Consider the following 23,913-nt stretch of genomic DNA (forward strand, 5'->3'; position numbering starts at 1 on the left):
ACAGTAAAAGGCCTGTTAATACAAATTTGTATTTTACATCAGCTATCTGCAAGCTGTTCCATATAAAAAAAAATTCTCAAAAATACAAGTTCCATATGTAAGGATTACATTTCGATTATACAAATGTATAAGATGTTAAGTTCCTAAGAACTACTCTTTAAATTTAAGCTATTCTTCTTCATAGCTGAAGAAGAGACAGAGCACAAAATACTTAACATGCAAGCTCATCTACAATTATCGTTACTCACTATCCCCAAATCTAGAAGATCGGAAAGCCTGATCTTGAGTCTAAAGATGCATTAGCACTTTATTTGTACCGACAATGATATTTACTTTCTGAAGGAATGTGAGACTACCTTGTCGTTAATATAAGAACATAAATAAATAAATAAGTATAATGTCATTGCCACCTTCTGCTTCCTACTTTTAAACCAAAATATTGTTATGCGAAGTAAGAACAGAAAAACTGTTTTACAATTAACCAGAAGCACAAATTTGTGTAAAATCAAGTCTTACCAGAACCAGAACTGCTCTCCTTGCTAGACATGGCACTTGAAGACAGTAGCTGCTGATGTACCTGTGCTTGCTGGTCTGAACTGCTGCTACTGTTTGGGACATTTTTATTCCACATATTCACATTTTTGTAGTTGTATTTGCTTGGATCACCCCAAGCAGAAGTTCCATCATCAATTTCCATCTTACGGCGTATTGATTCAGGGGATGGCTCCTCCCAGCCAGTGGGTTCTTCTTCCTTTGCTGGTGTTGGCATTGGTCCTCCCAACCAGCCTGACCCTGGCGGTTTACTGGTGGCAGACGGTGCTCCCCAAGATCCAACATCTTGTTTGTTCCATTCTGGAGAGTTGATTGGCTTTGATGAATCCCCCCAACCTTGAGGCTGATTGGATTTAGGAGGGTCTCCCCAGCCCTGGTTCTGATTAGACTTTGCAGGCTCATCCCATCCGGATGAGTTATTTGGGTTTGTGTTACTGCCTCCCCAAGTAACAGAATTTGATTTACCTGGCTCATTCCAACCAGATACTGATCTGTCACTGTCGCTACCTCCTGAACTGGATTTCTTAGCCTCACCCCAATGGTTACTCCTTGAATTTTCTCCCCAGCTCTCACTGGCAGAAACTGCCCAACCCTGGCTGGCCTTTTGTCCATCTACCCATCCCTGTTTGATTTTCTGTGCATCGTTCCAAGATGACTTTTCCTCTTTGCCACTTCCCCACGATTGATTGCTCTTGACCATTACTGTAGCAGCAGAATCCTCTTCCCACCCCCCTTGGCTGTTTGACCCTTTGGAGTCTCCCCACCTTGTAGCAGACTTTGGATCTCCCCACCCTGATACAGATGAGGTATCATTATTATTATTAGGGCTAGGTCTATCCACACATCCCCCTGAGCTGGAAGTCTGTGTCACAGAGCCTCCCCAGGCCTCTGTCCCATTGTCAGCTTTTCTTTCACCTCTTGGTGATGTTTCGGTATCCCAGGCAGTGTTCTGTTTGATTGGAGTCTGTCCCCAACCAGAGTTGGAAAGGACACGTGGATCTAAGTCAGTTCTGTTCACTATACTTTGGAGTAATGCATGCTGGTCAACTTTTCTTCTCTCTCGAGTCTGTCCTTCTGTAGTTGCTCTATCTTCATGGCATCCAGTGCTCTCCGTACTACCTTCGCTATCCCCCGTACCTGTTTTGGCCCATGCGCTGTTCTGCTCAGTTATCTGAGATGCAGCAGAACTCTGGCTGTTAAGGTCATCCTCTTCAGTAGATTTCCATCCATTTGTAAACTTCCTACTATTTCCATTTACGCTTTCATTGGAATGCTGATTACTAGGCAGTTTACTCCATTCCCCATTTGAAATGTTAGTGCCAGTGTTTTGTGCAGGGTTGCCCCATCCTCTTCTACTTCCGCCAGCACTTGCACCATTTCCATTTCCCCATGGCATACTCTGGGAGTTGACTGTCCCTGCCTCCCACACCCCTCCTCCTTTATTCCCATTGATTTGAAAGTTAGTGCTGCCAGGCCCACTAATGCCTGGCTGCATTAGAGTTGCATTCACAGTGTCACCATTAGCTTGGCTGTTTGGGCCTGAACATTTGTCTCCAGAGTAATTAGAACCATAGGCACCCCATGTAGTACCGTAAGACCCACCACTTTTCGCCTCACCATTGCTAAGATGAGAAATGGAAGTGCCATTTGTAACTGGAGAGGCCTGAATCTGAGAATGATTCATTGTGCTCACGCGCCAGGCCCCATGCCCTGTATTATTAGGCAGTTCGTTAATCTGCACTGAACCAGCAGAGTTTGGTAAACTAGAGGTCATAAAGTTAGTAGTGTTATTTGGTCCATTCATTTCAGTGTTAAGGTTTTGAGGTTGCCCACTGAATGAAACCTTCCTTGTACCATTTACTTCAGAATCACAATTTTCCTGAAGGCTTCCCCAGGAACCATGGGCTGAACCACCCACTTTAGAGTTAATACTCTGATTATTAGATATCTGACCTATGGTACTGCACTGAATATTTGTGCCAGGATTACCACTCCCTACAGACCCTTTCAGGGCATGTCCATTGTTCTCCAATACAGGCCAGGCACCATGGTTGCCATTCGAATTCAAAGTGCTTGGATTTAACCCTCCATTTGATGAAGAGTTTATGGTGCCCCAAGCATTCATTCTATTGTTGCTACTTTCAGATTTGCTGTCAGGAGCATCCACAGAAACTTGACATGTGCTTATTAGGGTTCCATGGGATAAACCCCATGGCCCATTAATACTTCCATTGCCCACATTATTGCTGTTGCTACCAACCACAAACTTATTTTGAGAACCATGTCCAATGCCATTTCGAATGCCATCATTTTCACCACCTGTGCTCCCTGAAGCCATTATAACGAGGTTTCTCTCTGACCCAGAGCTAGAGGCAGAGTCAGTGTCCATACATTCTGATGTCAACTCTGGGTCACTGCCAGTGATTGATGGCCATGCTTCTTTGTCAGAGCCGTCTACAATAACTTTATCCCAGTTTGTGCTGGAGTCACTATTTGAAGAGACTGGTCCCCAGTGAGAATTTTCATAATGGGATCCTAGACCACTGTGGTTCAGATCTAAAGAGGGGAAGAAAAGTCCGAGAGCATTATTATAAATTCAGTATTACTTCTTCATTAAACAGAAGAGAGAAAAGTATATCAATACCAAGTCAAGAATTATTCTGCATATTTTAACATTACAGTCAGAACATTATGAATAAAGCTTTACAGGACAGCTGTTCAAAACAATTCCCCATGCATTACCTAGAACACTTCTCACTAGTATGTGAAGCTGCACTCTTACATAAAGCATGAAGACAGATATCTAAGAGATACAGTTCTTTCTGTAAGAATGCCAGAGAAATGGCATTTAAACAAAAATTCTATATCACCATATGTAAAATTTTATGAAAAAACTTACACATAAAAACTACAATACTATACCGAAATCAAAAACATTCTGAAAGCTAAAAATCAAAACAGGATATTAAACTGACCTAGCAGTAGCAATTGCTATGTGACAACAGCCAGAGAAACAAAGAAACACCATTCAAAGTCACTTTTTTTTTTTTTTTTTTTAAAGTATAAGATTATTTAAGATATTTTCTCTTGGGTGAGTGAAGGCTGTTGTATAAAAGAGAGTCCAGCAAAGGGCTACTATGATGATTAAGGGACTGGAGAATCTCTTGTATGAGGAAAAGCTGAGGGAGCTTGGACTCTTCAGCCTGCAGAAAAGACAGCTCGGGGGGATCTGATCAATGTGTATAAGCATCTGAAGGGAGAGCGTCAAGAGACTGGGGCCAGACTCTTCTCAGCAGTGCCCAGTGATAGGTGAGAGGCAATGGGCACAAACGGAAACACAGGAAGTTCTGTCTGAACAGGAGGAAAAACTTCTTTCCTGTGAGGGAGACTGAGCACTGGCACAGGCTGCCCAGAGAGGCTGTGGAGTCTCCTTCCCTGCAGATATTCAAAAGTCGTCTGGACATAATCCTGGGCAACGTGCTCTAGGTGACCCTGCTTGAGCAGGAGGGCTGGACTAGATGATCTCCAGAGGTCCCTTCCAACCTCACCCATTCTCTGATTCTGTGAAAATCACAAGACCAATCTTAAAAAAAACCCCTCTGTTTCAGCAGTACAGGTTAAGTGCAGTGGCTGAACTGGTAATTCTTATTTTCATTTACACAAGAACTACCATTTCTTTTTCAATAAATAAGCTGATCGTGTGCAGAACTAAAGAAGAAATGCATGTTCACAGTTAAGTATATACACTATGAAGTATTTGCTACAAAATAAATGCTGTCAATTTTCATTTGTTCTTTGAAATGCAGGAGTTCTGTGATTCAAGTCCCTTTATTATTTGAATTGGTACAGTACTTTAAAATAACCAAGTTTTACCACATTATGCTATCCTGTGCTCTTTAAGCCTTACCATAGAGGCTTAACCCTCTTCCCAATTGTTAAATCAAGCAGACAGGTACACCAGAAGATAAAACTATAAAAGTGTGAAACGTAACAAACAGTAATAAAGTTGACAACAACTGACTTCTAACAGAAGACAAGAACAAAGTCTGTCAGCAGAATTTTTTACTTAGCATTTGCCTGAACTGAAAGAATAACTGTATAGTATATGCTTAGTTGCTGTGTACTTAGCAAGTCATGCTTCTTCACCCATTAAAATATTTTTTCTTTAAAAAAAGAAAAATAGTCTACTTTTCTTATAACAAGTACTTTCTGCATTTACTTTTTACTGAATATTCAATTACTGAATATTCAAAATGCATGTATCTGAAGATAAAAGGAAAAAAAAAAGTTTCTCCAGTTCCTCCTCATTCTTAATGGATTTTTACAGCATAGACAAGCATGCCTCCCATCTGACTAGAAAAAGGTATGCTCGTTTTTGACTGAATACCTTTATGAAATTTTACCTCTTCATATTAACATACAGAACCAATAGTAATGCAAGATAGAATTATTAATCCTTCATTTGTCTTGAAAGCTGTTTTAAAGACATTTAGGGGCTGGCTACTTTTAAAATACTACACTAATTTATGAGCTTCTCATGTTTCCAAGACACACATTTTAATGGTGAAGCCTGAAAGGAAGCTGCTACTCTCGCCAGTTTCTCCCTTCTTCTACAAGGGACACCAATTCTGCATGTGCATTGAAGCCCCAAACCCTGATCCCCACCAATCCCTCAGGTGCAGCTCAGTAGCAGGTAACTAAGTTGCAATAGGCAACCAAGTTCCATTAAAAATGTTATTCAAATTGCCACCTACTTAGCAGAAGTTAAAAAGTAGGCAAGATATGACTTTTGGCAATAGTCCAGCTCTCAAATCAAGAAAGTATCTAGAGGTATCTAGAGATAATTCGGCAGGAATCTGTTCTTAGTGCCCTGAATCAACCCCAAAAAGAGCTGATTTGGTATATCATGCGTAAGCACAACCGACTGACCAATTTGAAGGGAAGTACAGCTGATATAGATTTAAAAAAAAAAGACCTTGTTTCAGTGCTTTTATCTTTCAAAAGGAGTTTGAGAAGCAGAAAACCCAGGAAAATATTTTTAATTAGAACATACAAGATTAAAATGCTACACTACCTGAATTTATGATCTTGACAATCTATAAGAAACAGGAAGAAACCAATCAGGAAAGCTTAAATTAAGGTTACCATGGACAGTTTACTGAATATCACACTGATGCACAACAAGTTCTGTTGTATTTCTACTATCAACACTATTCATCCTACAGTTAATAACAATAAAAAAAAAAAAAAAAAATCAAATCTTGCCAAAGACTCTGCCTCAAAGACTATATAGCCTGGAGTTAACACAGAGCAAGAATTACCCAACCCTTGCACCCCATCCAAGGATGACGGAAGGTTGAGAGAGTCTAAACAATCAGTTAAGTTTTAGATGATAGCTAAAATATGAGAAACAAGTATGCTGGCACAGGACCCAGGAAGAAGGAATTGCAGCAGTAAAGATCTGTGGCAGGTAGAAATGGGGCTGCAGTGATTAGAAGCACCTGGCAGCTCCACAGCCTGGAAGAACAGAACAGAATCACATAGCATCTTGGGAAAACAGGAAGACAGTCATTCAGGTGAACATAACCCGGAGGCAGCCTATTAACGTGCCACTAGGAGGGAAAAAAAAAAAAAAAAAAATCTACAATATCTCAGCAATTGTCCTACAAACCCTCAGATTTCGAATCTTGAGCTAATATTTTATAAAACAACATTCTACCTATATTAAAGAATAATCAAATTTGAGAGTTGCCCCCTCTCAGGAACTAGTAAGTCAACGGCATCAAAAGCTGTCCTAACAAAACAAAGACTTCATTACATAACCATCATCCCAATAACACGACCAATTTTGAGAACAGTATGAGAGAACACATGTGGGCAACTAGACTGCCTGAATTCAATGTGAGGAAAGAGAGACAGATTATGAGCACAGGCCAGAGTGAAACTGTAAACTACAGTTTGCACAGTAATAGAATACATAAAAAGCAAGCTTGTATTTGATTAAAATTCTATTGTAATTTAGATGCAATACACTGTTTGTAAAAAGCACAATATATCAACATGGTATAATGATTAACTTTTAGTCATGCAGAACCTTATCCTATTACATGTAAAAATTGCCTTGATTAACAATCTTTCCTACACACAACTGTGTGTTGGTGACTTCTTGCATGAGAAAGTCTTCTGAAGTACTCCTATTTAAATCCCGGCAACCCAGGAACTTCTAAGATTAAAATATAAAAATAATGAATACGCAAGCTATCATCTCCGATTTTTTCATACCTGATAGATACCACAAAACATCTTCAAAACCTGAAAAATTACAGTTTATGATATACTACATCTGGTGCACAGCAAAAACGGCCAATGATCGTCTGTAGTTCTACTATTAGTTTTCTCCCATAACTACTTAGAAACTGCAACTGAACTTTCACTGTTTAAATATTGGAAATAAGATTTACTCAAAGTTGAGTTTCCTGAACTTCAGTAACCTGCTAAGACTTTTTAAAGTAATTTGTAATTTAATAACCTACATAAGTTATTTTACAGTTATTACATACTAATAACTGTAGTTACGAATTAACCCCTACAGGGTTGCAGAAATCAGCATATATTGTTGAGGGAGAACTTTTTTTTTCCTCCTGAAATACCATCATGTTGTTTAAATTAAGCAGTAGGATTGAGAAGAACAAATTAAGAAATACCTGAATTTTGCTCCCTCTGTCTCCTTTTGCAGTTACAGTATATATTGGTACACATAGAATGCCAATACTATACCTTCCCAAGTGTAGTACCTTCGATCCTTACGAAAAAATTCACTTAGTAAACAAGCTAAAAAAGCACATTTGTTATGAAATGACAAAAGCACAAAATTAAAAGCTTTATTTGTTAACATCAGGCATCTGTTTCTCTGTGGCAGAGCAGAAGGTCCTGAAATCTGTTTTTGTTGTCTTAAGTACTCCAACCCAAGAATTAGTACATGTAGCTGTTTGCCTCTGAAAGAGTTTCCCTATTTGTTAGTGCAGGACAGGAAGGTCGCCAGTACAAGGATAGAGTGTCTCTCTATACGTAACCTGCACAACTGGCAGCTCTCCCAAAAGGGACAGTCCTGCACTCTCTTCTTTCTTATCTCAGTATGGTTTTAATCCCTTCCTCATGCTGGACCTAGCACTCATGCAGCAGTGCTGTGAGTCAGGACAGCTCACTGATGCAATGGAAAAAAAAAAAACCCACACCCCAACAACATCAAAACTCCTCTCAGATTAGTTTTCCATCACATGAAGAAGCTGAACCAACTCGCTGAGTGGCTAAATCCAACACAAGGGAAGAGAGGGGAGGAGAGAGCAGGATAGGAGGATTAATGTTGTCCCTTTCGAGAGCAGTCTTCAACTTCAACAGAAAAGATGTAACATGAAACACTCTCCTAAGCATTCTGTCCACAGCAGTCTATTAAGTGCAAGGCGCAGTCAGAAACAAACAGTTCATGCCACTCTGTTACTCCAGAGTATTTTGGATAGCACATTCCCAAGTCCTCACAGAGCACAGTCACTCCACGCTACTGGTTAAAAATAAACTGCAAGTGTTCTTCACAATCTGTTATCCAGAAAAGAGCATACACAACTGTAGGTCCCCAAGTACATGCACCCCAGCATAAGCTTGGCACTCAAAACAGGAAGGCCCACAGACTAGTGGAATTGCACTAAAGCGCAATGATTTAGTTTCCTCCACACTGCTGTGAAGTATCTCTGATATCGAAGACAGGTTTGCAGATTGTTCAACTTAAGACCATCAAGAGGCAATTTATTATAGAAGCATAAAGGGGAGGGGGAAAACAAACAAAAACCACACCACCTACACATAGTATTTTAAAATTAAGGTGCCATACTCAAGGCTTCAAATAGCTGTTTTTTTCCCTACATGAATTTCAATCTATTTTAGAAATTAAAAGTCTTTAACCAAATATAATATGTAAAGGTATAAAGAAAACATACTGTCGAAATACAGGCTATTGAAACAGATAAGCCAAAGGGAAAAAAAAGAAAGAAATCAAGACAGAATTGCATGAAACAGGTAACTACTAAAAACACAAATATAGTACAAGACAAATGTGAAATTTAAATAGCTATGCATCACCTGACTGGTTAGGGGAGTGGCTCACCAAGTCCCGAATGGGAGGCATGCCTACAAAAAAAGCAAGAAATTACAGAATTGTTACTTAAATAAACTAGATCTTTGAGAACAGTCCCCAAACCACTCATTACTTTTAAACCATTTATCATCATGTCTTTTTAGGAAAGATTTCTCTTAAGAGACCCATCTCTCTGCCTTAATACTGTTAGTTACAAGCAAGTTCTCAATCAACTCACAGCTCTGAAAAACGTCAAAGGGAAGATAAACTGATATCAAATTTCATTTTAAGCAGTGCATGTAGAAAATTAATTATTAACAATTTTTCTGCTTTTACTAAATGTTTCTGCTACTAGTTAGCTTTTATACAGTTGACGTTTTAATTTTTTAATCAACCAATTTAAGATGTCCTTAATTTAAAAAACTTGATTTATAAGAGAGAGGAAGAAGTTAGTCATTAAAACCAAAACCAGTTAATTTCCTTCTGTATTAACTGTAGAATTTCAGAGGTCAGCCCAACAACTTTAGCAAGTTTATGTCACTTCTTTGAATAGTATACCTTCTCTACATGGAAGTCATTATTTTGCTACTTGATATAGGAAACAGAAATAACCGAATACAATCCAACTTTGATTTAACCTGTGTGTGTTCAGACTGAACTTCCATGCCCCACTCTTTCATAGCTTCTTCCTCCTAAACATCCTATAGGTAGGACAGGAAACCAGACGTTGCAGAAGTTTCAAATACACAAATTTTAGAGTTGAATACAATAATATTACATTTAAGATAATGCCTCCTAAATTAAGCCAAGCTCCATCACTACTAACTGCAAATCCTCTACTACTCACTTCCTCCTCCCTTTCCCCTTAAAAATAACCCAGAAAAAAAAAGTTAAGATACAAGAAGAATCTTTTGCTTCCAAAACCTCCTGTTTTAACATGATTTTGCAGCTCCACCGTGAGGAGCAAAAAGAAAGTGAGACCCACTCAAGTCAAAGGAGGAATCTAAGTAACTCAGTCTGGGTTAAAGTCAGGAGTCTGATGGCTCTCTTGTGTTTTGTTCTGTCCCACAGTCACAATTACTGCTGATAAATATTTTAGTTCACTATATAAATCATTTTATGTGAAATAACCAGCCGACTATTCTGATGTGTTACAAAGGATAAAAGAAAATATAAAGTAGCAATCAAGACTTTCTTGCCATATGAAGTTCACACACGGGGGAAAATTTCAGGAAAGTAAATAACTGAATTTGGCATGAAAATGTTCTGACAAAAAGCTATTTATGTACAGATTTCTTAAAATAACCCTCCTGGTACAACAAGACTGTATCTATTTCATAAGTACTACATGACATGAGCTTCACTTATTGAGTCTTTATTGAAAAGATATGCTAAAAGTGCTAAAAACAATAAAACACCACCACAGGACTACCCTTTTTAAGCTTTACTCCTAACAAAACAAGAGTTTCTCAATTCTCAAAACAGAGGATGATTGTCCAAAAGAGATACACACAAGGTGGTTTCTGTTGTCCATTAATATAAGTTAAAAGATTCCCTAATACCAAAGATATAAAAGCTTATTGTGGCCAGGGTAATCAAAGGAAGCCTGTAAATATACCAGTATTTGTGTTCCCTTGCTTTTACAAGGCACCTATCTAAAAGTTACAAGTACAGTAGCAACTCACGGAGAGATCCTACTTAGTTATCTGTCAGAGCTAAGCTGACACATAAAACAACTGGAGCCATTACTGATTTCAGCAATTTTCAGTCCAACTTTTCAAGCTACAGTTTTTGTCTTAGCCCTAAAATACTGCACTGAAAAATTCTAATGATGCATAAGCAGATGAACAATCCCTACCTCAGGGTAACCCACCCCGTGAGAGGGGCACGCAGGCAGCTCTCCCCTCTTCAGCCATTCACTTTTATTGCATTGCCACAAATCTGCTGAAGTTCTTAGATGCTGACAATTTGACAACGGCTCTCAAAGCCAAAATTCAGATTTTTGGCAGATCAGTTCAAAAGTGCATAAAATATACTTAAAAATAATGGAGTCAAGAACTTCAGGATCTTGAAAGATATTCTGCTAAAACATAAGATTTGTTAACCCAAATGGCCTGCATTTAGTTAGTCTCTCAAAATGAATGAACCCACAGATATGTTAAATTTCATGACATCTTTAGTTTAAGATAACAACGATAGTACCTAAAAGTTGCCTTTGGTGGCTAAAACAGGAACTATGGAAAGCAAGCGTGTAAGACTAAGGCAAATACTACTACTACTAACTTTCAGATTCAAGGATTATCAAAAGATATTAAGTTACTCTTGCATGCGGCTGGACTATGGTCATCTCCACATTAGTTTACGAGCAATTCATTAGACAAGATTGTTTAAAACATTACAAAAATCCAGCACTGAAAAAAATATTTTCATTTGCGAGTATCACCTTACCTACATATCTCAATATTACAAGTATTAACTCTCAGGATAGCTAAACCAGACATTATTGCTGATTATGCTAGAGGAAAAGCATCTTTAAATCATACAGACACACTGCACAAAGAAATGCAACAGTGGCCCCCCAACCCTGCTCATTAATTTTGATCTTGCACGCTATGGGAACACCCTGAGTACAGCACACAAAATTAAGAAGAGATCTGACAGTACAATGACTGACAGGATGTTACAGCTGATGTAAACATTTTCAGAAGATGGGAAAGTAGTTTGGCCAGCCCTTTTCTCTCCTAAAAGGTTCTCAGACGCTTTTAGTTACCCGCTGGGCATGTAGACATGTAATTCATATAATTCAAACAGCTAACATATTATTAAAAAAGCCAAACTACTCCTAGTAAAGCAGGGCCTCCAACACTCAGCACAGGGTTACTACTAGGGACATCATGTCATCTGCAAGCCTAAAGATTGTTCAACCATAGTAATATAAAATATGCGCAAAATCTGCGCAAAATGGGAAGAACGCAATACACAAATGGGAATCCAGGTAATTACATACCAGGGGGTGGGGTTCACAAAAGAAGTGAGATGGAGGACAGTACAGGGATATACCCCTCAGGATATAACCAAGAAGTTTAAAAGGTTTTTTAAAGGGTGACACTAAATTTATGCGTAAATTTTTATTTGAATCTCTACCTGCTACCATACAATTTGACCAGTAGAGGATGCGCTTTTGGAGAAAATATTTCATCTTAAAAGATTTAATAAAAAAAAAAAAAAAAAAAGCATGTGGATAAGCTGCTCTCAAACCCTTTGACTGTTCATCTTCTTTTTAAATACCACTTCTTTAAGATTCTGTAATCAGAACAGTCCCAAAACGTAATTAGAGTTTGATGTATCAAGGCTATTTTTCAGAAATCTGGGGGAGGGAGGGAGTTCTTTTTGTAACTGAAGTGGCCTAAAAATCATATCCTTTGTAGAGCACAAAATATTAATTTTGAGAAATATTGGGAAGTCAGTAAAGTTTCAGAAGAAACAACCTGTGGTAAAACACGGGTTGCATCATCACTAATACACACATATAAAAATCCAAATTGTGAACAAGTATCAAAATAAGAAAATATTTGTCCATATTAAATGTGTTCCTTAACACACTAAGGATAAACTAGATCCTTAGAAGAAAAGTTACTTTTTTTAGCCAAAAACAGACTGCTTCTATCACCCCCTCAACATTCAGTAAGCTACATATGCTAGTACCTTCACTGAAGTGTAAAGCATGCACATCTTACAAGTTGAGCTTTATTACTCTTTAAAAGGTATTTGAGAAGAGGGCATACCAAACCAAGAGATGGCAAAGGATACCAATACTTAAATAATCATCATCATACCAATATTTAAATAATAAGAATCATAAAGGTAAAGGCTAATCAATTTTGTAAGACAACCAAGCTTCAGGAAGATGAAAAAAGAAAAACTCTGACCTAACAATGAAAAGAATTTTTCGGTATTCTAAGCAAGTTGTGCCCTATTTATATCTCTAGATAGGGAACAAATGGTTTGAGATGCTGCTCAGAACGCTCTGAAGATCGACTGAAAGACTTCTTTCTGAGACCTGTGTATTACAAATAGGTGCAAAGATATTCTTTGCACTGTGACCACATTTGGATCAACTCTTATGATGAAGAATGAAAATTGAGAATGTATAGGAGTAGTCACCTTTTCTTCAAGATCCTTTTAAAAATGGATACGCATCTATTGTACATCACTGACAAGAATACTGAGATGCCCTCAGTTTCAGACTGAGGTTAGCTTAAAAAAAGATGGCTGGAAGCCTCCTCTAACGTTTAACATTAAGCTACAACATTGGAGAATACCTCATCATGCTATAGCTTACATTAAAAATTTAAATGATATTATAATCAAATATTTCATTAATAATTGAGTTTGAAATATTCAATTTTAATTAAAGGAAAATCAGGTACCTCCCCCTCACCTGGCTGTTTTTTGCTGCTGTTCGGCACTTCTCCGTTGGTCACGGGCTGTTTATTTGTGACAGTACTGCCTCCCGATTGGCCGTTTAATACTTTAGGAGTAGATCCCAGGTTTGCAGCTATAACTGGTAACTGCTGACCTCGTTTCAGAAGCTGTTTCTGTTCCTGGTGTCGAAATCGTGGTGGTACTTCACGAGGAGGGTATCGAGGCAAGGTCTGCTGCTGCTGATTGTTGGCTGTGGCCCGCTTGGCATTATTATTAGTGCTGGTTACTGTGGAAGTGCCGTTAGAGGTGACAGGCTGAGGCTGGCTTACACTTGTCTTTGTTTGTTCTGGCACTATCCCCACCCCCAAAAAAAAAAGTTGAACAAAGTTATTCATAAGAACAGTAATTAGAAAAAACCGAAGACTAAGAAAATATTCTTAGATGTGTTTATGTACTATGCAATGGCAGTATGTTTTCTGGTTAAGTTTGCAACTCACTCCCCATTAAAAGCTCTGCTATTCCATAACTGTACAGCTTTAATAGCATAGTCCTAGAAGCATAAAGGTCTGGCTACCGTTCTGAACAAAGTTCGCAATCAGAGTATGCTGCTATTAACAAACATTCTGTAGCTTTTAACGACAAATTGGCACTATATCAGTTTGTATTGGCATTTAAACCTTACTTAAAGGAATATTCCAAGTATGAAAAAAAAAAAATCTTACTTTAATGGGAAATTTAAAAGTGTTGGGTATACAAAAAAAAATCTTATCGTTCAACACTAAGAAGGACATGAGATAAACAGGGACATACTTTTTGCTAAGAATTGCCTGTTTTATCAGCCTTAACATCCAGATGGAAATGTATTCAACACTCTTAAGCCAATCTGCTGCAGCAGAAAGAGCTAGTGGGACAGGCAGTTACCATACAGGGCATGACTAGTTGCCTGCACTGATAAAATGCTCAACTTGAAGACCAAATTATCTTTCATGGTCTTGATAGCCTGGCAATTTCAAGGCAAGATTAAGGCCAAATAACTCGCAGAAACCATACGTGACTGAGCACACCAAACCAAGATGCTCAATAAAGAGACAACTACAACATCCACTAAACAGCCCTTAAGCAGTATAAAAGCAAAGATGGTAAGTATGTGAGCGTTCAGATTTAGGTAACTGATTGGTCAGCCAGGCCAGCACAGGAAGGAATACTGTGAGCTACTGGATGCGTTTCCCAGTGTCACTACCACAATAAAGAATGTAAAATTCATTAATTACAACCACTGTAATAGGCAAACTATACTTCCAACCCCACCTTGCATTACTGCTACATTAATGTTCTTTTCAAATTTCTTGGATAAAGTATCTGCATGGACGCGTAGGCTGAACTTTTCAGAGATACCTCAGGCCTCTATCATAACTTTCCTTGACGCTCATCTACCTACGTGGTCAAGTTACAGTCCCTGTTCAGATTCCAAAACAAAACTGGCTGTTTCAGAAGTCATTGAAGGAATAAGTAATTTAATTCATATGGCACTCCTGCTGCTAACTGCCAGGGCACAGTTCTGTGATACAATTTCTCTGGTGACAAACATCTAAAAAGGTTCCCACTCACTACTGGTCACTCATTCCTGTCTTCCTCCCCAGCTGTCATATACGAAGTAGCAGTGCAACTCTTTCTGGGCCTCCGCAGCCAACAGAGAAGAAAAATAATCTAGAGTAAAAAGTCATTCCAAGTTTTCTTCCACTGAGATCCTGTGCCTGAAAAGTGGAGGACACATAGCTCCACCAAACTGCTGCAATGCCATAACTAAGGTAGTGGCAGGCTACGGAAGATGACAGAAACTAAACGCTAGGAGAAAGCGGGAAACCCAGGCTGCCGCTATTGTTAGAGACTAGCGAGGGCTCCTACTCTGCATTGCTACATGACTAGTGGCCTGATTACAAATCGCCGCAGTTACTATAGGGCTGTATTTATTTTCAAGAATAATTTCGCACATTGACAGCATCTAAACGTACATGAGGCTTGTAACTTAAGAGCAACATCCTTCAACCCTATTCCTCGTGTGCTCTATTTAATAATGCTCCAGCATGTCAGAACAAGGAATAGTTACTACATGACAGAAAATGTTTTTTGGGGTTTTTTTGGGTGGGGAGGTGTGTAATTTTATTACTGACTTTCAGAAACATATGCATGGGAATACAACATAAATAAACCTCAAATTTCTGTTTAAAGCAGCAACTTGAGTAGAGTCACATTTTCTTTTTATAGTCATATTATAAGTAGCATTTCTATTAAAATGCATAGTTACACATTTTCAAAAAAAACCCACACAAAAGTTAAGTTGTATTTTAATGAAATGTTATGCTTAAGTAACTTGGGAAAAGAAAAAAATTTAAACATACGCCATGCTATTATTTCACAGGTGGCCTGAGAGAGGCCTCCGATAGAAGTTTCAAGGGCAGAGAGGAGTACCCAATTTCAGCTGATTACAAACAGGCACACTCCACAACACCACCGGCTGCCACTACTCTGACATGGCAGTGACCCAGTTCTACTCTATTTCACAGCCGACTGGAGAAGGACAGAATTAAGCAGAGGAATGGCCAAGGCATAAGTCAATTTAATGCTCATAGCATGGGGAATAGAAGGTATTCAAAAGCTATCAGATATATTGGCAAGTTGATGAAATGACTAATATCATATCAGATTCCACTGATATAAGTGGTTACCTAAATTAATAAAGTAGGTAATTCAGGTTCTTTAGACAATGTTTCAGATGCATCTAGTGTATCAACAAGTTATGATCAAAACTGAATTTCACAAATATAAAACAGTCTTTGTATTTGTATTAATAAATATTTATAAATGTATTAATAAAACAGTCTTTGTATATAAATGTATTTCCATTTATTCCTTTTAGTATCTCCAGGTTTAAAAATAATTAAGATAGCTGAAAATGACTGCAATTTTGGTGTTATTTTGGCAAATATCTAAGAAAACGTGAATAATTTAACACATAACCAGTTATCACATTTTTGTGGTCTAGGTACCATAACAAGCTTTGAAATAAAAAGAATAAACAAAAATTTGTTATTCATATACTACAATCTGTATAACTATTGCCCAGATGTTAACTTTTTGATCTGTTTTACCACCATGCCGTCTGCCAAAACCAATTTCTGCTAATTACATGTCAGTTTAAAACATAGCCCAGCCTACATCAGAGGTGTGCTAACAACGATACACAGAAAAGCATTTCTTGCAGCCAGGAAGTCACTATCAGCCCAACAGAGTAGTCATATAATAACGGCACCACTAAGGGACAAATATATCTTTTAGCCTGCTGCACGTTGCACTTAATTTTTTATTGTCAGCTTGAGTAGAGAGTGCACTCCTCCTTGAAGAGATTTTTAATACAACATACACTACCCCGTAACGTGGTCAAAGAAAGAGATTCTGTTTTTCTACCACTAATTCCACTCGTGTACAATTGCTCCTCTCAGATAAAGTAAAATCATTTACATACGACATTCATGAGCCTCCTCCAAACCGGGCTGGAAGTAGCGCCTTTAGGGCAGTACTGCAACGCAGCTATTTTAATACTTCACTTTCCTAATTCCAGCTACTTTAAGACAAAGGGCAAATTATAACAAAATTTAATAGACTTGCCAATAACCGAATCACTCTCGACTATAAAACAGTGCAACTAAAACAAGCTCATTTCTGACAAGCCAAGCCCCTTAGCTACAGCATGAACAGGACTTCACAAACAGTTTAAGAAAACTACATTTCTCATATGTTCTGCAGTAAGTATAGTATTCTTTCTACTAGGACCAGCAAAAACCACTCCCACGTTATCTGGTCAGATCTTCTACTAAAAATATATGTACAATTTACATTTCTGCGCTAATTTCAAATTGAGATTTATCAGAAGCACACTTCGGTGCAGCAGAGCTCTCCCTTCACTTCCCGAAGCACCACAGAGTGCCTTTTAAGCTACCCAATTTATTCCGTCCAACATATTCTCTGGTCCACAACTTCTCCAGAAATTAAACCGGCTCAGTTAACTGTCTTTCTTTAAAAAATATGTTCATACTCCAATATGACTACTATAAATTCTAACATACCTTAATCCTTTTTTTTTTTTTAGGTTGTTATAAACAAGTTGGTTGTTTAATAAAAGTTTGAATAAAGTACTGTTTTGCACACCAGCATTTTATTTTGAATCATACTAAAGTAGAAATATGATTATGTTAACAGACTTACTCTACCACAGTTAATTTACTTGACTAGTAGCAGCAAGCTTACAAAAATTAATAGTAATAATGACAAATTTTCATAAAGAACAAACCTGCTGAAAACCCACAAAGCAGGGGATGGTGAAGTTACAGTTTACAGAGCGATTCCAAAGAAAGACGCTTCCAACTTGTGTTGCTTTCCCACTCTGCAGATTTCATTAGAAAATGGAGGAGAAGCATGGTGTCATTTTACTGCTACAGGAGCGCTGCCTGCCAACTCCTCCTGGAGTAGGGGCCCAGTGACTTAAACTCCCCCTCCAATAAAAAAAATGGCAGCTGTTTGAATAACTTTAATGCAGATGGAAAACAGTTTCACTCGCACCAAGTCAGCTTACAAGGATCAAATCATCTACAAAACCACACAAAGAGCAGCATCAAGCTGTCATTTAAATGCTTCTTCTCGTGCTGCTTAAGCTGACCTCTTAAAAATGTATTGTAACACACTCTCCTTGCATGCCATGCCCCAAAGAGTTGTCAGTGCTGGAATGCTGAAGGGCAAACAGAGGAAGTCTGGCTTTCAAGCTGACACACGTAAGATGTAGTGCTAGAATTTTCGTTGTGGAAAAATGGCCGCAGCTGTAAGCTCAGCTAGCTGATCTGGAAAATATCTAACTGTTTGCCAATTCATTAACCCCTGAAGATCCGCACAAAGGTAAGTTTATATGGCATTTACGTGGGTAATTTTAACAGCAAACATTTATTATTCTGGCCATTTTTGCTATTTACTTTCAAGCTTTAAAGCTAACAAAACAGTTTTTCCAATAGGTAAAGCATAGTTACATAAGGAGGAAAAAGGAAAAAAAAAACAAAACAAAACAGAAGACTTAGTGTGTTTGGATGATTTTGCTTGACAGAGAAGAAAATGAGTAAGAAGTTTCCAAGGTGGGAAATATGAGTCAAAGATTTCAATTCCACACCCAGCTATTTTTAAAAGCACTTTCTGTTTCAGTGGTTGATTCAAAGTTTATTCTGCTCTGCAGTAAACATAGTACTTTATGCCTATGCTTTTACAAAGCAGGGAGTTTCAGAACTAAAAACTGTCAGATGTTTTCAGCTCGGACTTGTATTGTTTTGCAAAGCACTAAAGCATGCAGAGCTACTAACCACAATACCCACATCAACATAAACATTACTGTTCAATCTTTTAAAAAACTATTTCACTACAGTATTATGTACATATACTGGTGTGTGCAAAAAGATATTTCATCACATAATGAAATCTTATTCTGCAGAAATATATCATGATTATTAATGTGAGCATTATACAACCAAACTCAAACATTCTTGAATAACATTTAGTTTAGAGCTTGGCTTATCATTAGCTATTCATGGCCACAGTGGTGTTTGCAGATTCCCGTTTCAGAGATATGCAGGGGGACTGGATTGATCTATTTTGAACAGTACTGACATTAAATACAGCAAAACCCGCATATTTGCCAAGCTGTAAGGACCACCACAACAACTGACAACTCTACAGTATTCTCAACCAGTAAGGACTTTCGAGTGACATTCATTATTTCTAAAATATATGGTGCAAGAGCACGGGCAGGGTACATGTCAACGTAGGAATTCATTATGCTAGGTGCTGTACAAATAGAGAAACCTTCCACTTAGCAACTAATACATTAATCTGTAACTACTATGAACTCCCTCTTCCCTCCTTTAATAAAATCAGATATACAAAACTAGACAGGTTAAAATATTTAAAATCCACAGGAATTAACAATACTACAGTTTTAAAAAGCGACTTGTACCAGAAACATTTATATCAGCATCTTTTTTATTATTTCCGCTCTCCATCCTGAACAGGAAGAATCAGCAGCACTGTTAAATTCCTTGGAAGGAAGCCTTGTATTTTTACACACACAATGACAGCTACTTTAGCTAGTACAACAGCAATCATTACCTTAGCTAAAAACACATTTTGGAGTCATCCAAAATACACTTAAAACCAAGAAATAATCTCCCCAGCCAACTATTCCCCTCTCTGTAACCAGCTACTGTTCTGAAACAAGGAACGCTACTCTGAATTATTTAGCAATCCTATACTCTTGTATTCTATCTTCAGCTCATGCACAAAATAAATTATTTAAGACATAAATGCGATGGAAACTTGGAAACTAATGAAACATTAATTTGCATCCTGAATACAAGCAGACAAAACTGTTGAAACAACAAAAGAAGTATGTGCAACAAGCAACAAATTATAGTCCTATTAAAACTTGCATTGCTGAATCCCACAACGTCTGTACTTAAGGACTGTCAGCACGCGTTCCTTTGGCCGAGTTCTAATTCCTGCTATACTTCCTGAAATATCCTTTTAATAATAATGTAACATTAATGAACAACATCAAGTCTCCAAAGAGAAAATGAAAAACTAAGAAATAAGGTTTACTTTGTCCTTCAAAAAAAGTGCTTCCCCCTCCCTCCCCCCAATTTCAAAGATAACCATCAGGCAGCCTACTGAGCAGAGTTACTGCCCTCCCTCCTTCCTGCTATTTTTAGCTGTCTGCTTTTGCAGCCTTGTCCCTGATGTGACGCATGGATGTCAGTACAGCGTAAGTACATAGGTCAAATGTTCATTCAAAATAGACAATATTACTTAAAGTATTTTATCATTTTTCTTCTTCACTGTCTTTTTGGATATAGTTTATTAACGCTGAGAATAAAAAGACACTTTCACAATTCTTTAAATTTGGTTTATTATTTTAGAAGCTTTATTGCAGGAGTATACAGAAGAAAATAAGTATTTAGCCTATACTTCATACATAATTCCATGAACTGCTTGGGAAAAGGTACTTTAAAAAAATTAAGTGAAAACTAGTTATTAATTATAATACTCCTGGGGCTTCTTCCGTCACCTTTAAGTATTCAGTCCTGTTCCTAAAGCCAAACATAAAATTCCCACTGATTTCAGTAACCACAGAGTCAGGTTTTGAGGGCCAGAATCTATCGTCAGTCCAATGAAATCTACAGGATGGCTGCAGATCCACAACTTAAGCTTCCATTCATGACATCTACTACAAGAATAGTGCACTCATGTTCCTGTAACCAGCATGACCTGGCAGCTTCCTCTGCCTCAAAATTAATATTCCATAAACCGAAATATTAACTTCCTCAAAGTTGCACACAAAAGAACTCACTATAATACAGAACACAGACAACTCGCACTGTCCATACAGCATCTGCATCTTCACACACTGAGAGCCTATTGTTCCTACAAAATTTATTTTAAATGCATTGAAAGTTTATACATTACACTTGAATAAACTAGATGTAAATGCCTCTCCCAAATCTAGTAATCAATACTGTACTCTTAGGCAAGAGAATCAGTATTTTTATGCAGAGAATCTGCCTCCTCCACTTCAACCATGCGCTAACTGGCATACTTCTTCAAGCACATCCATTAGTAATGGAGACTTGAATTTGTTTCTTTGCCTCACCTCAAGCACTGTATATCCTATACCATTTTTACTACCTTCATGCCAGAACATATTTTTGATGTTTCCAAAAGTAACTGCATGTCTGCTAAGCAGGACTTCTAAGCCCCTGTTTCTACCACTGCTCAAGGTAAGTACTTAATTAAACCCAATGCTCCTAAAAAGGAGGGATTCAGCGGGCGCTCAACATAATCAGTTATATGATCATTATTAACCCCTCAATATATAAGGAACTAAAATTAAAAAGAAAGTGAAAAGAATCTTTTCTTTTTCCCCCTTATAAAAAGCAGGTTGGAATGGAGAGCTACATAAAGCCCACAAACATGCAGAGTAACTGCAGCGTTCCCAGCTTGCTACTGAAAAAATCTAAATTACAGCTTTTAGGCACTGTCGTCTTGATCATTTTTGTCAAGATGAACTTTCTAAATGCAGTAGCTAGTTAAAACTGGACATATCAATCACTAGTCTCTCAAGCTTTCCCAACCCAGTTGCAGTTAAGAGTATTTGGAAGCTAAATCTCAAACAGACCCATTACGTGGATCTATAAAAGGTCATATTAGAAGCAGTGTTAGAATGTTTATGCACTTTTCAAACAAAGCAAAAAGGGGACGAGGAAAGCATATAAGGAAAAGAACTCATGATCATATGTATACGCCTGGTACTATATAAGTAATTAAGAGTGAAAAAGAAGAGGAATAGAAATAAGCAAATCCCTAGAGTAAACCATTAGCCCATTCCTCTCATAGTCTTCTGTGATAGCTGTCTGAAACAGTTCAGTTGAATTTTCAGTTCCTGTTTTTCAGTTTGAAGAAACACTTTCAGGTGACCCATCTCATTCAATATACTTAAAACCGTAAAAATAATATACAGAATAGAAATAACTAACTGTAAAGTAACTTACCTTTGATTTTTTGTTCAATGGCCTAGAAAAAGAAAGAAAAAGTGTCAGTGATTTGTGCAGATAAGGAAAAGTACATGTGCACATGCCATTTTATAAAGCAACATTAGCTTTTGACTTTCCTCTTCTATAATATTTTAAAGTTATTTAATTATCTACTTCAGAAGTTTGTTCTCTAACCAACACTTGCCAACTTTTCCTTCTGCCTAGAAAGCTGTTTAAATATTACATAGTTATCTCTCATATTAATTTTGTCTTCTATGAAACAGACAAAATTAAACTTGCAAATTAACATGTCTGAAGCGAGTTAAACACTGTGCCCAGAAGCAAGGAATCTCCACCACGTAATTGTAGAACATGGTAGAGGAAGAAAGGGAGGGGCCTAAAGGCAGTATGGAAGTAAATGCAAAAGCTTTAAGTCTTTCCTTTCCAAGATTCAACTGATTATTCCTGTGACATGGCCAAGATAAGAGATCTATTTGAATAAAAGCGTACCACAGGATAAAAATGAGGAGAAAAGCATTTGTCGTCGTATGAAAGTGCACCTTAATCACGCGGTTTTAATTACAGAAGATAGTGAAACAGACTTCATAGAGGGTCCTCTCAAAAGCACAAGCCTTAGTTCTTCCTATCTGAAGCTTGTAAAAGGCGTTATTTTCAAAGCAAAATGAGATTTGATAGCAGTATACAGCTCTTTTTAATTATGATTATTGCATATATTCCATATCATGCAATAAGTAATTTGCGATAATACTTAAAGCTACTATTGTCTATAATTAAAACCTTGAAGGGGGGGGGAGAGAGAGAGAGAGCGCGCGCGCGCACGCACATGCAAGAGAGAGAGCGAGCGCGCGCACAAGCATGACTGTGCGCGTTCGAGCAAGAGCACGAGAGACGGATTTACTGACTTGAGCCTGGTCAGATTTAAACATTAGCACTGTTAGGGCTGACTACTGAAATGTTATTAATGAATCTTTAATGCCATATCCTCACCTCTGTTAAGGAAATCAAGAGTATATTAACAAAAACCCTAATTTTTGACTCCTTAAGCTGACAAGGGCAAGTATACATTAAAAAAAAAAAAATTAACACTGCCTAGTATCTAGACATAGCTCAAAATGCTGCATCTTACTCCCAAGAAACCCACAATTTTTTTTTCATTTTTTCTTATCCTTATTGCCCTGACTCCTCCAATACTACTGCTCCTCATTTTCCAAAATGCAGTTGCTCTACTTGGAACCACTACACAATGTCACAACTTCTGATTTATGCTGACTCCATCTAAAAATCTGGTTTAAAAGTTTATTTTGAAGGCTTGGGAAGTTTGATATTGCACTTTGCACTCCAAGATACTCCACGTACAACAACTGACTTTGAACCAAGAACTCAGGATACATTTTTAAATGGTTATAAAATGTAAATGGAATAGTATGGTTATAAAATATAAGAGAAATACAATTCGAGATATCACACAGAAGATGCTCAGCAGCAGGATGCAAGGATCATGCAAAAGAACATATCTTCTCTTGTTAGGCTGGTGTCAGGCCTTTGTTGCAGCTGTTTTTCTCCTATGACTCTTCTCTTTTAGCTCCAATTATAAAAAGACTACAGCATATACAAAAACCACTTTCCCTTCCACAGTATGTTTACATGAGGTCTCTTTAGTTCTTGCTTTGCCTACAAGTGTGCTTAGGGCTTACTGTGGAGGGCTTGCCATCTTTTTCCTCAATTTGTGCACCCCTCTGTGCAGAGGGGTGCAGAGTCCCATCTCTACTGGGACTTTATATTTTTAAAACATGTTTAATCCTAATACAAATGGAATCATAACTGACCATGGACATAAAGAGGATGAAAACATCAAACTTTTCCTCTGATTCACCTATGAATTACTTATTTATCAACGTCCTTCATGATGATTTGAGAACACAGAGTATCCCATTGCCAAAACTCCCTCATAACAAGAGTCCATCAAAAATATAATCGAGTTTGGCTTCACACAGTTGCTTTCTGACTTTAGCCTACTGCCATGCAAATGCTATGAGACTTTTTCCACACTCTCTCTCAAAGATATCAGTCCTTTATCCCGAAATTAGTTTATAATTAGACAAAACAAATTAATTTGGGAAAAAGTACAGATACTATCTATAGATACTATTCTATAGAAACACATTTTCC

At 37.7% G+C, this 23,913-nt stretch overlaps 1 protein-coding gene across 24 annotated transcripts in view; it reads right to left on the reverse strand.

The window, feature by feature from the left end:
• The window catches only part of TNRC6A (trinucleotide repeat containing adaptor 6A), a 128,165-nt gene that overhangs the window by 15,840 nt on the left and 88,412 nt on the right, over positions 1-23,913 (reverse strand). For 12 of the 24 annotated variants that reach the window (XM_068907836.1, XM_068907832.1, XM_068907840.1 and 9 more), the window contains 4 exons: positions 21,742-21,763; positions 13,122-13,457; positions 8,686-8,733; positions 517-3,108 (listed from right to left, as the gene is read on the reverse strand). In XM_068907836.1, the coding sequence (XP_068763937.1) occupies positions 517-3,108; positions 8,686-8,733; positions 13,122-13,457; positions 21,742-21,763 (2,998 nt within the window). Of the gene's footprint in view, positions 1-516; positions 3,109-8,685; positions 8,734-13,121; positions 13,469-21,740; positions 21,764-23,913 lie in introns of all 24 variants that reach the window. The other 12 variants (XM_068907829.1, XM_068907837.1, XM_068907835.1 and 9 more) reach the window with 3 other exon arrangements.

Source organism: Struthio camelus, chromosome 15, assembly GCF_040807025.1.
Source record: "Struthio camelus isolate bStrCam1 chromosome 15, bStrCam1.hap1, whole genome shotgun sequence".
Lineage (NCBI taxonomy): Eukaryota > Metazoa > Chordata > Aves > Struthioniformes > Struthionidae > Struthio > Struthio camelus.